The sequence below is a fragment of the Pungitius pungitius genome, chromosome 3, assembly GCF_949316345.1.
Source record: "Pungitius pungitius chromosome 3, fPunPun2.1, whole genome shotgun sequence".
NCBI lineage: Eukaryota > Metazoa > Chordata > Actinopteri > Perciformes > Gasterosteidae > Pungitius > Pungitius pungitius.
The window spans coordinates 3110151-3126325 of record NC_084902.1 but is presented as its reverse complement, the minus strand read 5'-3'; the positions used below and the strand labels follow the sequence as shown (position 1 = coordinate 3126325).

General features: G+C 48.7%; 1 protein-coding gene across 1 annotated transcript; it reads right to left on the bottom strand.

Annotated features, from left to right (window-relative positions):
* Positions 1-378: 378 nt before the first annotated feature.
* On the bottom strand, positions 379-15500 carry ankrd13b (ankyrin repeat domain 13B). Its single transcript, XM_062561050.1, is given in 9 exon segments — positions 379-495; positions 1051-1117; positions 2100-2122; positions 2124-2344; positions 2711-2854; positions 3017-3062; positions 4008-4132; positions 5057-5192; positions 14781-15500. Coding segments are annotated over 9 exon segments (966 nt in total). The 5' UTR covers positions 14889-15500; the 3' UTR covers positions 379-399.
* Between the last annotated feature and the right edge of the window lie 675 nt (positions 15501-16175).

Genomic DNA, 16175 nt, shown 5'->3' with positions numbered 1-16175 from the left:
GCAATGTAACAGCATCAAGTCAAGCCAACGCGAAGAGTTAAAAAGGCCCGAGAGGCACAACTAAACGCATTTTACAGAAAGTGCTTCATTGTGCGTCTGGAACTCAAACATCCTGAGAGCACTGACATATTATTGGTGGGAATAGCAGCAGCTCATACAGATACCAGACAAACATCACCAGCCAGAAAGGACAGAGTGCCAAAAGGCAGGCGGGGGGGGGGCCCGTCGGTTAGTGCGGATGACAGTGGCGTCGTGGCGTGTTTGCATATAATATATAAATTTAAATAACCCTCATAAACCTGTCTGAGTGACGATAAGGAGCGCAATGAGTCACGCGATGAGCTGATCCCGTGTGATTTATCATCTGAACCGGAGCGCTGGCGGCGGCGGCGGGTGATCTCATCCGGACGTACCTTTTGTCTTGTTCTTGTTCTGGTCGGACAGATGGTCCGTTCTGGTCCGGGTGATGAGCTCCACGTTGGATGCTGCAAACACCTGAAAGAGGAGGAGCCACTGAACACCGTGAATACCGGCCCAGCTTCATAGTTTATTAATAATAATAATATGTACAATGACTATGCTAATGGACATTGCAAAATCAACCATTTATTCCAAAAAAAGAGCCAAATTAGAGTTCAATTAAGAAGAAACTTATTTCCATGAGTTGTTGCTAAAAGGAGGAAAAGGAGGGTCCAGTAGAGGAGCTGTAACTCTGAGTGACGCTTGTTCAATGCAGAGCCTCTCTGGAGTGCTTTAGATGCTCCATCCATCCCGCCGGGAGGGGGGGGGGGTGTGGGGGGGGGGGGGGGGGGGGGGGGACAATGGGGGTCACGGTACCGTCTGGGAGAGATAGACGTCTTATTTCTACCAAATGTGATAGGCCCTCGGGTCCTTTAAGGGGTAAAGAAGCCCGGTTTCAGAGATCCAGCCGTCATTATTCGAAAATGTCGAAGGTTGCGGTCCATTAAAAAGGGGTTTTTGAAATAGCTCTCTGTGGGGGGTGGGGTGGAAGGGGGGTGGGGGGGGGGGGGGATGCTTTGCAGCGGCTACCTTGGCTTCGTATCCGTTCACGGCCTCGGTCTTCTCGCTCCTCCAGCCCAGTATGCCCGTCTTGTTCCTGCAACAAAAGATTTGCAACACGCGTCACGTGACACTTCTCTCGGGTCTTAACAACAACAACAACAACAAAAACAACACGTCTTTTTTTTCTTCTTTTTTTTTTTCCCACGGATTGTTCTCTTGTCACGAGCAATCTGCAGATGAAGAGAAAAACCACGAACACAGTCGCAGGTTACTTCACGACAGATGAACCTCCATCAGGACCCCACCACAGAGCGGGGGGGGGGCGTTTCACTGTACCTTTCGGATGCAATAGATTACTATGCAGACAGGAGTGCTGAGCTGGGAAAATGCAGGGAAGGTGACAGATTAGATGATAACCCCCCCCCCCCCCTTCCCCTCCTCCTCTTTGTCGCTCCACACTCCATCTTCTCGCTTTTTTTTATCGGTTAACATTCACTCTGCATCCTTCCCCGTGATTCCTCCATCGATCCCAGCGTCTCTCTCCACAGGCCCATTTCACTCGTTCTCTTCCGGCTGCCTCCAAAAAAAAAAAAAAACGTCCGGCTGCGTGTTTTGGAAACTATTTTGTCTTTGTCTCTGCATGTCTCCTCTCATTTCTCTTTGTCTAATCCCCTTTAATTCTCCCCCCTCGTGCCTTTTCCTCCTTTCCTTTTCTTTTCTTCATTTCATCCCTCTTTCCAGCCACGTCTTCATCTCCCCTTCGATGTCCCGACCTGTCCCTTCTCTGTCGTCCCCCGTCCCTTCCGTCTGTCACATCAGTCAATCTCTCCTCTGTGCCCCCCCCCTCTCCCCTCCTCCTCCTCCTCCTCCTTCCTTACTCCTTCCACTTCTTTCAATATTTGCGTTGATGTACTTTATGTGAAACCGCGCCGTAAAAACCGGTTATTACCATTAGGTCGTCAGTGGTAAAAAGGCGTGGTTTCTCGTGTATTATGAGGTGCGTTTGAGGTGATGTTTCTGCACGGAAAGACTTTTCACGACACTCTCACGTTGGCCGCGTCGGTGCCGCGTCTGACCTCTCGAAGGCGATGTTGCGGGTTGTCCAGCTGGGTGGTGACCACGGGCGCAGACAGCCGGGCTGCTACCTGCTCGTCGCTGGGCTGAGCCGCCCCCAGAAGGCCCAGGCCGCCGCCGCCGCTGCAGGCGTTGCCGTTGCCGTTGCCGCCGCCGGCTGAGAGCGCCGCGAGGGACGAGACACACAGGGTCTCGCAGAACACCAGCTGCCTGTCGTGGTCGACCTCCATCACCTCGGCGCTGGCCTCTGAGCGGGCGACAGGCAGGGAGGGAGGAGCCGCGTCAGTGAGCGCGAGAGCGGCAGGGAGGTCCGAAGGGACACAAACACAACACAAACGTGTCAGCGGGGGGGCAAAGAAGATGCCACTCTGGTTCTTTCTCTAGTAGGAAAGCCAAACAAAAAAGGCATAATGTAGTTTATAAAAAAATAAAAATAATACTGTATTGTATAGTTATTTATATTTTTGGAACAGTGCATATCTGAGAGTTAGAGACAGGCACCGCTCTCATGTCTGAATACCTGCACGCTCCTGCCAGCAGCCGGTTAGCTTAGCATAGCACAAAGACTCACACACACACACACACACAGTAGGCCGAGGGTTTGACCTCTGACCTTGTCCCCTGAAAATGAAGCTGCGCTTTCCTCTCTGCCAGGTCATCTGCTCGAAGCCCATCAGCGTGGTGTCGACGCGAAGGCACTGACCGCTCTTCCACACTCTGTAGGTGTCACTCGGGCAGATACGAGACACCAGGGGCACTGAGGACAACATAAGGGGGGAGGGGGAGGGGGGGGGGGGATTTAGATGGGACTCGGACAGAAATATTGATTATTACATCCTCTTGTGGTTTTGTAAAGGATAAACTCTCCCCAAGAGGGAGGCGATAACATGACTCATTCTGATTGGCCGACTGGACTCACCCCAGCTGGTAAACTCCCATTTCATCTCCACGTAGAAGTCCTGGGCCTGGACAGAAAGATGGAGAGGGAAGAAGATTGGGAGGGGTGGCGGTGGGTGGCGGGGGGGGTGGGGCATTGATAAAGATATAATCAGGGCGATGGAGAGTGATGAATTTAAAGATGGATGGGCAGAGAGAGCGGAGAACAAGTGTGTGGAGGGAAAGGAATTGATGCTGCTACACTGGGGGAGGAGGGGAGGGGGGGGGGGAGGAGGGGTTCTGTGTGTGTCTGTGTGTGTGTTTGTGTGTGTGTGTGTTAATAATAGAAGTGATGGATGGAGCAGGGTGAGGGGAACAGCAGCAGAAAAGGAGGACGGTGTGCAATGTTTGCAGGTGCACGTGTGCGTCTGCACGTTGTCACAAAGTGTGAGAGGATTGTGTCTTCAATGTGAGCATGATAGAGTGTGCACGTGTGCGTGTGCACGTGTGTGTGCGCGTCTATGAGTCAGCTGGAGCAGATACACGGGAGGACAGATCAGCATCTCTTCCACACCATCAGCTGCCTATCAACGCTTTAATGACCCCCCCCCCCCCCCCCCGACCTTCAGGCTCTGCGCTCTCAGGATCGCGATCGCATCTATCGAGCCGTCGGCGCTGCGTGCCTCTAATTACCCAGAAGCAGAGGGTTTTACAACGTAGACACGTTTCCCTTTCTGGGTAGTACACATAGTTATTCATTCAACTTCAAACAAACCAGTAGAGTATTTGATGCCCTAAAACTAAAAATGTTAATATTAAAATCATTCATCTACATTTCAAATGATCTCAAACACTCCGTTGTGATGCGCCTTTGTAGTTTTCTGTTTGTGTTGTTTTTGCTTTCAGTGCTTGCTTGTGTCTATGCAGGTGTGTGTTGTGTGTGTGTGTGTGTGTGTGTGTGTGTGTGTGTGTGTGTGTGTGTGTGTGTGTGTGTGTGTGTGTGTGTGTGTGTGTGTGTGCGTGCGTAACCCCACTTGGCGCAGTCTCTCCAGCAGGACGGGGATGCCCGCCAGTCTCTTGGCAGTCCTCTGGTAGTCACGGTAACGAAGCACGAGACGCACCAACTCTGGATCTCTCGTACTCACCGCCTCCTGAAGAACTGAGAGAGAGAGAGATCAAAACAGAGCTCATCTAAAGTGAATGAATGAGCAGTCTAAAGGGGGTCTGTGTTGGGGGGGGGGGGGGGGGGGGCAGCAGGTAAAGCAGGCCACTGGAAAAGGCCCGAGCGACTACAACGTCCTTTCTCTCACTGACCTGTGGGTAAAGGTGGACTCAATAAACCTGCTGACACGCAACGCAGCCATCAGCTCAGAGGGGGAGAGGATGACTTATTGATGCTTCCCTGAAGCACCCACGAAACTGAACAAAGGTCTGATATTATAGCGATGAATTAACCAACAGGGCCGTGTGGTTGGAGGAGGGCGCGCGGGTTGGACTCTCAAGGAATGGTCGGCCAAATCAGCCAAATACGATTTCACGGGTGAAAAAAATGAATCGATTTCGTGCTTCATCAGTCTCCAACTGGCGAACGTCCACATACTGGTTTGTATTCCCTGAAACAATCATCACAGACCTGCAGACCTCCGCTGGTGTAAAACAGAGCCGGTGGGGAACGTGGCTTCGTACCATTTTTGCAAACATGGCGTGCAGTAAATGAAAACACTGCATGGACGTTTGATCGTGGCCCACAAACACAACAATGTGCAGTTAAACTCTTCTGGTCCTCAGGAAACTTCACTAGAAGTGGAACATTTTCTGGACATTATCTGTAAGAAATTTGATGGATTTGTCTTCGTCATCTTACTTAAAGAAAGACAGAAACAACATCAGTGAAGCTATAAAACAGGTGATATCAATATTTGTATATTAGTTTTTCATTACTAATGGAGATTATATGTATAAAAATGCTTACAAACAGGACAAAGTTGTGTTATTTACCAGCGCAATTAGAGCTAGCTTCCAGTTTCACTTCCTTCAGTGTGATCCAAACTGTTTTCTTTAAACCCCCCCCCCTCCCCCTCACCGGTCCATCCGTTGCGGTTCTCCTTGCTGACATCGGCGCCGTGCTGCAGCAGCACCCGGGCGCAGTCCAGGAGGCCCAGCGTGACGGCGAGGTGGAGAGGGGTCCGACCGCGAGGGTCCAGAGACTCCAAATCCGTCTGGATGGAAGAGGGACGGAGTTAGACAGAGGACGGAGGAGGACGGTGGAGGAGGAGGGCAACGGGGGTGTGGAGTGTGGAGACGACGGAGACGCTGCTCGCCGATCTGCCTGGCGACAGGACGGTGAGCGAGTTGAGCCGAACACAGATGGGACTCTCCGCTCGGCAGCCGGAGCTTTCTGAAACCCGCCTTCTGTCGTCCTTCAGAAGCCTCGCAGAGGGTTGTCGGCTTGAGTCCCCCCCCCCCCCCTCCCCCCCTGGCTGGGAAATGTAAACAGGTAACGCACAAGTCTCCCGTCTGCCACGCCGCGTTCCTCCGAAACGCACTGAGACCGTCTCACAACAACAACACGGATGGACAAACCGCTCCAGGCGTCCCCTCGTCTCTGGAGATAGAACATTGCGCGTCAACAAGAGCTCTTCTGTCACCCATATTAGTGTCATTATGGGACATCAATCGTACACCAATACTCTGATGTACTGACTTGAATGTAATCACTGCTTTTGACTGATGTCTCTGGTGGGGGGGTGGGGGGGGGGGGGATAGAGGGGTCATTGGTCTGTGCCAGGCTCAGTAGAAAGAACAAGATTGTGTATGTTTCATTTTGAGCAAGTGTCTGGTCTTGCAAGGTATCACGAACTAAGAAGCTAGAGCCGGCTAGCGATTAGCTTAGCTTAGCATAGCGCAAAGACCGCGGGCAGAAAGCAGCCGGACCTGTGAGCCAAAGGATTAGAAAAAAATCCATCGGCCAGCAGCTGAACAGGCCACTCAGAGAGCATTAAGTGTGGCGTTCAATCAGAAACACACACGTTACTGTCACTCGTTGTCAATTTATCGAGTTGGGGAAATCGATCGCAGGTTGTGATGGGCTTCACATGTATTTACAGGCCCGTCAGTGACCGCACCCCCCCCCCCCCCCCCCCCCCTCTGGAAGGCAGATTGCACATCATCATTTATCAAGAGAGAGAAGTATGGAAGTAAATCTGTGTCATCGGGGGTTGAAATAAAAAGTTGATTGAATTTCTAGCACTGAATATTTATGCATTGAAATTATGTACCTGAATGTTTTAAAAAAAAAATTCAATTACGCTTAGTTCATGTCCAATACAGTCTGTTAATGTACAAATGTCAGCTGTCCATTACGGAATCTTACAGACACAAACCACACTGATGGCATGAAGAAGAGTTAAAGCCCCGTTATTATGGGACATGTTTACAATCCGAAGCCCAAGGTGTTTTGGGTGCTCGCTCCTTTAGCTTGACGCACGCTCCTGATCTTGAATCTAGAATCTATTGCTCTTCCTTAGTGTCCCGGATGTTGGTGTCTCAAGGAATTTTTTTGGGTTGAATATTGTAGCCCCCATTTCGAATATTTCAACATTTTTTTTTTTTAGGTTGAATTTTTTTGAGGTGTCTTAATGTTGAAAAACATTCAGGTACATAATTTCAATGCATAAATATTCAGTGCTAGAAATTCAATCAACTTTTTATTTCAACCCCCGATGACACAGATTTACTTCCATAGAGAAGTGAGCCCTGTCAAACAGCGAGGGGGCCGGGGTCAGGACAGCATGTCTCCATTCATCTGTCTACGGGACAGCATGTCTCCATTCACCTGATAGGACTCTCATTCACCTGATAGGACAGCATGTCTCTCATTCACCTGACAAGACAGTATGTCTCTCATTCACCTGATAGGACAGCATGTCTCTCATTCACCTGACAAGACAGTATGTCTCTCATTCACCTGGTAGGACAGCATGTCTCTCATTCACCTGGTAGGACAGCATGTCTCTCATTCACCTGACAAGACAGTATGTCTCTCATTCACCTGGTAGGACAGCATGTCTCTCATTCACCTGGTAGGACAGCATGTCTCTCATTCACCTGGTAGGACAGTATGTCTCTCATTCACCTGGTAGGACAGCATGTCTCTCATTCACCTGACAAGACAGTATGTCTCTCATTCACCTGGTAGGACAGCATGTCTCTCATTCACCTGGTAGGACAGCATGTCTCTCATTCACCTGATAGGACAGCATGTCTCTCATTCACCTGATAGGACAGCATGTCTCTCATTCACCTGACAAGACAGTATGTCTCTCATTCACCTGATAGGACACGTACTACAGGGGGAACAACTCAACGTGAGGACGCTGCCCTGAATGTGCGCCGCTCCCAGAGTATAATACCCCAATAAAAATGACTGACAGCTGCTGTCCCGCGCTGCTCTACGCCCTGAGAAACACAGGACAGACCCAGCGGTTACATTATCACTCACTTACTGCAGCTTTCCGTTGCCGTTGTATTTGAAAGGGAAATGAGGAGAAACCGCGCGGGAGACACACAACCCTTCGATGGCGCTGTGAATTCAAATAGAGGCAAGAAAATGAAACACATGGATGCAAATGCATGCATTAAAAGACTGTTAAAATGTCACATGACAACGCGGTTCAGTGCGGCTAAAGACACTTCTGCCTGTAAGACAAGTCAACGTGGGGAAAGAGCCCCAAAGAAGAAAGAGAAAAGCACAGGGAGAAAAGGGATTCAGAATGCAGGATGGAGGAAGGGAGGCAAGGAGGTGAGGAGGTAAGGAGGCAGGGGGGGTAGGGTGGGGGACCTGAAGGAGACAACAACACGAGGGAGTCCCTCGGCAGCCGTGGAGTCTGGGGAATAGAGGGTGGAGGAAAGAGAGCAGCCCGCTTTGTTTGCGTGTTGCTGGATGACGAACGCGCTGGAACATGCAAACGCAGCCGCATGCAGCGCTGTGTGAGTGTGTGTGTGTGTGCGCGCGCGCGCGCGCGTGTGTGTAACAGACAATTGTGCACGGGCAGCAGAAATAGGAGGAACTGTCAATGCCACGGGGGAGAAAAGTCGAAAGTCAAGTGTCCATCCTTTAAAGAAGACGAGGCAAACTCACAAACTGAATATTAATACTGAGTCTTTGGAAACATTTACACATTTTTTTGGGGGGGGGGGAAATAAACACAAAGGGGTTAAAGATGAGAAACAAAGAGAGACAAGAACAACGCGAGAGGAGAGAACAAGGAGCCACTTCCCGCCTCACAGCCGTCCTTTCATCCATCTCCCCCCCTTTAAGTGGCGCTTAATGTCGGTGATTATCAGTTTAAGCTCGTTTCACAGCTGTGCTCGATGTCGACGGCTCGAGAGCTCCAGGGGCCGAGGCGCGGGGACGGATGCCGGAAAAAAGGGCGAGGCCCCAACGCGTGGACACGGAGGGAGGGAGAGAGAGAGAGAGAGAGAGATCCTGCACCCGCCTCGGGGAAGAAAAAAAAAAGGTCAAGAAGAGGCACACGCCGTCTACTCGGCGAAAAAAGGCCTTCGTTCAAAATGTTCAACCGGCGTCCACGGCCTGGGTCATGGCGGTGACCTGGCAAAACCTGTCCAATCAGCAGCTGTCCTCACGCGGTCACATGAGCGGTCACATGAGCGGTGACGACACCGCGGAAGCGAGCGGGAAAAAAAAACGTCCAAAGCCCCTTGCGCTCGATTTCCGATTATTAGCTGTGGTTCATTTGATCCAGTTTGAATCAAAAGCTGCCATTTACACACAGTGACTCACTGGCATGTGGACAATACTAAACACACACACACACACACACACACCAGTCTTACACACTTGAAAGCTTGATGAACAACGAGTGGGAGATGTGAGGAGGTTCATCTCTCTGGGGCTCATAATCATTTACTGTTGCTATTTTGTTTTGTTTTTTTACTAAAGTAAATGCTTCTGTAGGAACATTATGTCATTGTTGCTCATCTCTTTCTGGCAACATGTATTTTTTAATTGCACAGTTTAGAATTTACAATACAACTAACTGAATTAAGAGACACGCAAATCATCAAAACTGAATGATTATTATTGCTAATAGTGTTTACTACAGAGATTACATCACATGGTACATTATACCTCATAGTAGGAAAGGTGTGAACATTTATGTTGTGTTATGTATGAGTTGTTTTAGTAGTTTTTTTTGTTGTCGTGGTGTGGTTTCACATTTACCGTTATACCGTATCGCACTGCTTCTTGGCAGGAAGACAGGGACGTAACGGAGCATTCGCAGAACAAGTTGCTGGAATGTTCTTTCACCGTAAAAGCTGTGCATGTATTAAATAAAATGTTGACCTGACCTTTCCTGCCATTTATCTATTTGCCATTTTATTCTATTCTTAAATGCATCAATCCCTTTACTACATTTTAAAAACGTGCTGTCCTTGCTCTATTATATATATATATATTAGAGCCGGGACTCGATTAAAAATATTAATCTAATTAATTAGAGGCTTTGTTATTAATTAAGCAAAATTAATCACATTTTAATTGCATAAATATTTGACCTGAGAACAGTGAGAAGTAATTTTTTTCACATGGATTTTTTTTTTTGTTGAACCAATTCCACCAGACAAGTGTAGCAATAGCATATTTAGAAATATAGTACTTTCAGAAATTCAGGTAGCCTATAGGTAAGTATACTGTAAACTAGGTTTTTTTTAAGTAGACCAATACTTTCAAGTACATTCATAACATTGGTTATTTTTTCAGACGTGGTCTTAGTTACCCTGGTCCTTAAACCAGTCATCTGGTGCAGTGTGGGTTGGGTGTGGGTCCTTGTACTCGGAGTGGTGCTAACGTCCACGCTAGCTGCTAATTGTTTTGCGTTGAGGTGATACTTGAGGCTCGATGTGAATTCCTTGTTGCTCAGCTTGCACACAACCACGCTCTTATCGACGCTTCCATCCGTGTGTTTATGATAATAAGATTCACGGGGCCACCCGACACGGTCTCGTCAGCTTCTTCGTTCATGTTCACTGTGGTTTGTTGTTGTCTGAAGTCATGAACGCTAGTTGGTGCTCCAGTATAATCAGTCCTCCGAAACTCATCCAGTGAGAAACGTTCCGCGGTGCAAAGAATAAGTGTAAAAATGCGTAAAAAATGTATTTTTTGTGTAATTATAATTAATCCTAATTCACATTGTAATTAATTAATCGTAATTAACGCGCTAAAGTCCGGGCCCTAATATATATATATATATATATATATATATATATATATATATATATATATATATATCAGTTGGTCTTCCTCTGTCCTCCCTCCATAACCCACATCTACATCTTATAATCAAACCCATCACTAATTATCCTCTCCTCCGGCTCCCCTCGTAGTGTTTCCCATCTCGCCCCGCCTCGTCAGGGAGCTCAGTGGAGGTTGCATTATTGATAGGCATCTCTATCTGTGGCATCTGCTCCCTCTCTCTCTCTCTCTCTCTCTCTCGCTTCCCCTCCCTGCATCTTTCTCTCCCCCTTTTCCTCCCTCGCGCAGTGTGTGCCCGGCCTGATGCAGCCTGGCAGGTACTTAGGCCGACATCAATCTTTCATACAAAAAACACACACACACACACGCATGGAACTGTGCATATACTCTACAGAAGCTTTCCAAAAATGTTTGTGCATGGGGTACTGCAGAGCAGAGGGGGAGGGAGGGGTATAAAAATAACTTTCCCTCCTCCCCCCTCTGCGTCCCATCTCGCTCCTCTGTGAGTCTCCATGCAGCGGAGACCTTATCAAACGCTACTAGCAGACATCTGCTCGATATATAAAAAAGTCTCACGCCATCCTTTCCAGTTGATCAGGTGCATTGAAGCACCGTGAATACGGGCAGTAGGAAGAAGAAGAAGAAGAAGAAGAAGAAGAAGAAGAAGGGAACAAATCGATCATGGAGACGTCGGATCCAGCATATAAAACCTTCTCAGTTCCAACTTCATCCGCAATCAGATGAGCAGACAGGTGGGAAGACGAGACGGAGACAAGTGGTGCTGTTGGACCCGTCAGAAGGGCGACAGAATAAAATGGGAGTTGATAAAAAATTGAAAAAATAATCTCAGTGCACCCCGTTTGTAGCAGTGAGTTGACAGCATGAGAGAGAGAGAGAGAGGGAGAGAGAGAGAGAGAGAGAATCCTCACTCTCTCAGACGGAGAAAGACGATGGTTTTGCTGGAGGAAGACGCTGTAAAGCGCACAATCCCGTGGAGTGAAAAACACCACAGCTGTCATTTTCTTCCCTGTGTGCATGCGAGTAAGTGTGTGAGTGTGTGTGTGACTGATAGCTTTTAACATTTTCAGGTGAACCCAGTGGGTTTTGGCCGAGACGCGGTTGCACTTGCGACCTTTGAATCCCGGGCTCCACGGGGGGGAGGCTGAAGGCGTCACGTCTAAAGAGCTGCGTCGTACCGTGGCCCCTTTGACCCTGTGAACCCCCCCACCCCCTCCAGAGACCTTCGGCGGCCCCGTCACGCACTGATCCCCATGTGCACACCGTAACGCATCCGTTACGCATCTCAAACTCAGCATCTTGGCACGAGAAACCACGGTAACCGTAACCAAAGGTCAGCGAGGGGGGGGTTCCTTATTCTCCTCCGGGTCATTATGCAGGCCTTCATTTATTCACCCATCCTTCGTTCCTGTAGCATCTCTCTCTCTCTCTCTCTCTCTCTCTCTCTCTCTAAAGCTTTCAGCCACTTTCAGCTTCCAATCCGACGTCAACCCCGGCCGTCTGTGGCATCCCGTTGTGGCTTCGCTGCGCCGCAATTAGGACTTGGGTTTAATGGCACTGATGAAGGGAAGTTGATAGCTAGACGTTTAAAGGCGTGGCGGGGGGAGGAGGGGAAGTGGAAGGTGTGGGGTGGGGGGGGGCGGCACAGGAGCTGGATGTGACTGGAGGAAACTAAGGAGGAGCAGGCTGAAGAGCGAGGGTGGATGGGTTCGCTGCGTGGTTCCCCTCATGCCGGCAACGCCGATTTAACGTTAGCGCCGTGCCGAGGGGGCACCGTAAAACAAGCCCCCCCCCCCCCCCCCCCCAGTGAGAGAGAGAGAGAGCGAGAGCATGGGTCACACAGACAGTTGGATGGAGGCCCGGAAACCAGCAGTGAGCAGAGCTCTTTGTCGATGATCCGTGGTTATTCTCCTCCTCACTTCTGCTCCGGTGCCCTCCTGCACTTCTCTTAATGAGACAAAAGTGTGTCTCTCATCACTTATTTTACCCCCCCCCCCCGCCCCGTCCGTTTTACTACGCCTCCTCCAAGTCCATTTGTGCTTCTCTCTCTGCGTTTCCCTGGCGTTCACTCAGCCACTCCTCCTGTTACCGTGGTCAGCTTCCTCCTCTCTGGCTTCATATCCGCCGCCGTGTACCAATTATTCCACCGCTCGCCTGCCTTTGGCAGCCGCATGCAGCTCCCCCCCGCTCACAATCTGTGAAGCTGCTCACAGAAGATCGGAGCTGCGTCGTTGTCCAGTTTCATCCTGCAGGTTATTGGAGGAAACGGCGTTTATGAGGCGTGTTTGTTGGAGCAAGGGGTTGTGTGTGTGTGTGTGTGTGTAGTGTCCACGCAGAGAGATGAGGGGCTCAGGTTACTGCATTGACTTCATTTGGCCAACAACGTGGAGGCCAAATGAGTTTCGGGACGTGACGCTGACATCATACCGACGTAATGAGGACGTGAAAAAGGTTTGACTGGGCAAACAAAGCGCCGCGTTGCACAACTCATGCAAAACCGCGAGGCTCGCGTCGTGCACGTTAACCCACGCACAGACACACGGAGGCACGAGACTCAAAATAGCAGGGAGCAAGTGAAGCAGAGGTTGTTTGAACAGACGAAGGGTTTGACCCAGCAGGAGAAGAAAGAAGTGAAGCTCCGCTTTGCTGTTGACTCCGATCCACCTTCACACACAGATGGCTGAGGTTAAAGGTCACCAGAGAAAGTCTTTGGTGTTGCGATGAAAACAGCAAAGAATAACGGTTGTTTTTTTTTATTATTTTGAAAGCAGAGAGCAGCTCAAAAGCCTTAAAAAAACACAATATAACTGCTGAAGATTCAGCACAGCTGCTCTCTCTCACACACAAATACACACAAGACAAGAAGACAACAAGTCAGGCGATTCATTGGAACATATGGTGTGTGTGTGTGTGTGTGTGTGTGTGTGTGGCATTACAATTTCTTGAGATTTATGGTGTCAACATTTGATAAATACAATAACTATGGGTCATTATCGGACACCAGCACAAGGGGGACGGGGGGGGGGGCACTTATCAAGCTTCATTGAGGATTAACATCAAAGGCTTTTATGGTACGAAAGATTTCAGTTTGAACTACCAGGCAGTCTGTAGGCTACGATCAAAACGTATATGATCAGATATGAGGTCCTGGGTTCGAATGCAGAGGAGCATTAGCATCTGCATCATATAATATTTATAGACACATGGGTTACTGAAAAATGAATGACAATGGGGTTGGGAGGACTCATTTATTTAGTCTGCGTAAGCCAAAAAGGATGAGGAATAATACCATATGTCATTGATCCATAATTTAGCAAGATATTTTGATTTAACATCCGCATAAACCTCTACGGGTCACTAGTTTAGTCGTCATCCTTAATGAGTGTTGGACCTTGGATTGTTGGATTTTGTGCAGTTGATGGGAGATTGCTGAAGTCATTGGAATTTATTCTCATTCCAAATACCATCTGATCATTTGGACTTCATACGCTGAACCGGGCCGACTGGGTTAGCTCAGACATTGACTTGTCTTATTTACTGCGAGGGGGATTCACTTTGTCCCCATAGTTGTAATTATGGTTCGAGGAGTAAATGGTAACAGTCACTCGCGTGCTGCCTGAATGTAATATTAGGGGTCGCGGCAAACCCACTGATAGCTGCCTTTGGGGGCATCCAGCTGGCCATTTGGGTGTAAAGGAAAATCTTACAGGAATTTGTGACCACGAGAATGGTAAGAGTGTGCATGAGCAGGGAAGTGTGTGTGTGTGTGTGTGTCCAACTGTGACGCTCTCGGTGCATGATGCATGCACTCAGATTTCTGTTTGGTTGCTAACCTGCAGAGCGTCTCTTATATAATAAGCAAAGCGCTTCAGTACATTTACAAAAAAAAGCAAAAAACAACAACTGAATTTGCATGAATGCTTCTGCACAGCGACTCTCTCTAACACACACACACACACACACACACACACACAATAGTGTGAGATGCATATGATGTTATCGAGTCCCTCACCCCAAACCGAAGTACTCTACCGGTTATTGTCTGCACTGTGGTGGGGGTTGGCAGATGTTTGCCCACATGCTCGGTATCTGCATTGTCTAACCCAGATCAAAAATGGTGTAGGTGGTGGGGGAGGTGGAGAGCCCATAATTCGATGTAGATCATGCAATATTGCTGCTTATCCTACACCCCCCCCCCACACACACACACACACACATACACATCAGGGTGAGCAATTAATTGCAGCATTTTGCAGTTGGATTCTCCCCAGGAGCTCCAGTTCCAACTGAAATGACTGTCAGGTGAAGTCTGTTGTGTCTCTCTGTGAGTTAAAGACAATGCGCGCGTGAATGAGAGTCGGAGCGCATCTACACGTGCCTCCACCCCACTGATCCCAGCAATCCCCGTTAAACGCTTCTAATGAACACCCGGGCCCCCATGTCTGGAGGGAGAGGTGCGTCGGATCCCCCCCCCCCCCCCCCGCCCCCTCACCCCCACACTCCCCTGTCTCACCTGCTCTTTCGTTGCCAGCTCCTTCTCCAGCTGTCGGTGCTTGCCGTGCCACACCAAACAGTGGATGGGATAACGACTCTTCTCCGGAGTTCTCTTGGCAGAAATCATCCTCGGATCATAGTTTGCCTCCTCTTCTTTCTTCACTGTGGGTCGGGGGTAGACTTTTGTTACCAGCGTTACGCTACACGGCCGTGTAACGTACCATCCCGTGTCGGCGGCGATGCCCGGCGGCGTGTATGTTGGCAGCCTGGCGCGTCAGAAACAGGGGGAGACTCCCTGCAATGCTCCGCTTAGAATGAACTGCAGAGCCCTGAGAGAACCATTTCTACGTTTGCAACCCCCCCCCCCTCTCCTCCTCCTCCTCCTCCGTGTCGGCTACACCTTTATTTCTTAACTACCCGTTCCTCTGCCTATTGCCTGCCTCTCTCGTTCTCCCCCTGCCTCCTCTCGCGCATCTATCCTCCTCCTCTCCTCCTCCTCCCATCCGGTGGGGGGACCGAGGGAAGATGCGCTGGGAAGCTGCAATGAAATGTGCGCACACGCAGCCAATCCGCTGTCAAGAATGTTGGGATAAAAATGGACGCATCGTGACAAAAGTGCTGCAAGAATTGCACAAATGTTTAAAAGGGAAACTACATGCACTGGAATGACAGCATAGACATCCACTGCAGGAAACCAGGTGCACCGATTCAGAATTAAAATACACCAATTTAAAGTGTAAATCCAGTCTAATTTCTTCCATTCCTAATGTGTTATGCATTAAACCTAAGCTATAGTTTAATTTGAAACTATGCCATATTTATATATTGACTGTCTACGGGACGTAGAGTTAAATGTGTCTTTAAAACTATTTGTGTGTTGTTAAATGGCAATAAAAACCACAGTGATAACAGCAGGATTAATAATAATAATAATAATACAAATAGTACGAATATTAATTGCAACATAACCATATTCCACCAATGTGTTTAATGTATTTAATTTTTATAAAATCTATGAATAGGCCAAAATATTTTTAAAATAAAAGACCACGTTTTTATTAATTCATTCGTTCGCCTAGCTTTTTTTTTTTTTTAGAACTTCACATATGCAAATATCGGCATTAAATATTGTGTTATTAAACCAATCCTTATAATGAGATTTTTGTTGGTATGTAGCCACAAGTCAAACTATATATATTATTGACTTTGATCTCTCCATGACAGCCCCACCGCTGCCCTCTCACCCCTCCCTGCCCCTCCGTGGGCAGGCTGCGGGGATGTCAGGGTGTGCGCGCGGAAACTGACCGGTAGAGAGCTGCCGTCTCTCGGTGAGTTGCGGGCAATGCAGCGAACGGATTCAGTAAAATATCCCCCGGTGAGGCTCGTACAAACGGCCGGATTAACCATGTTCGCG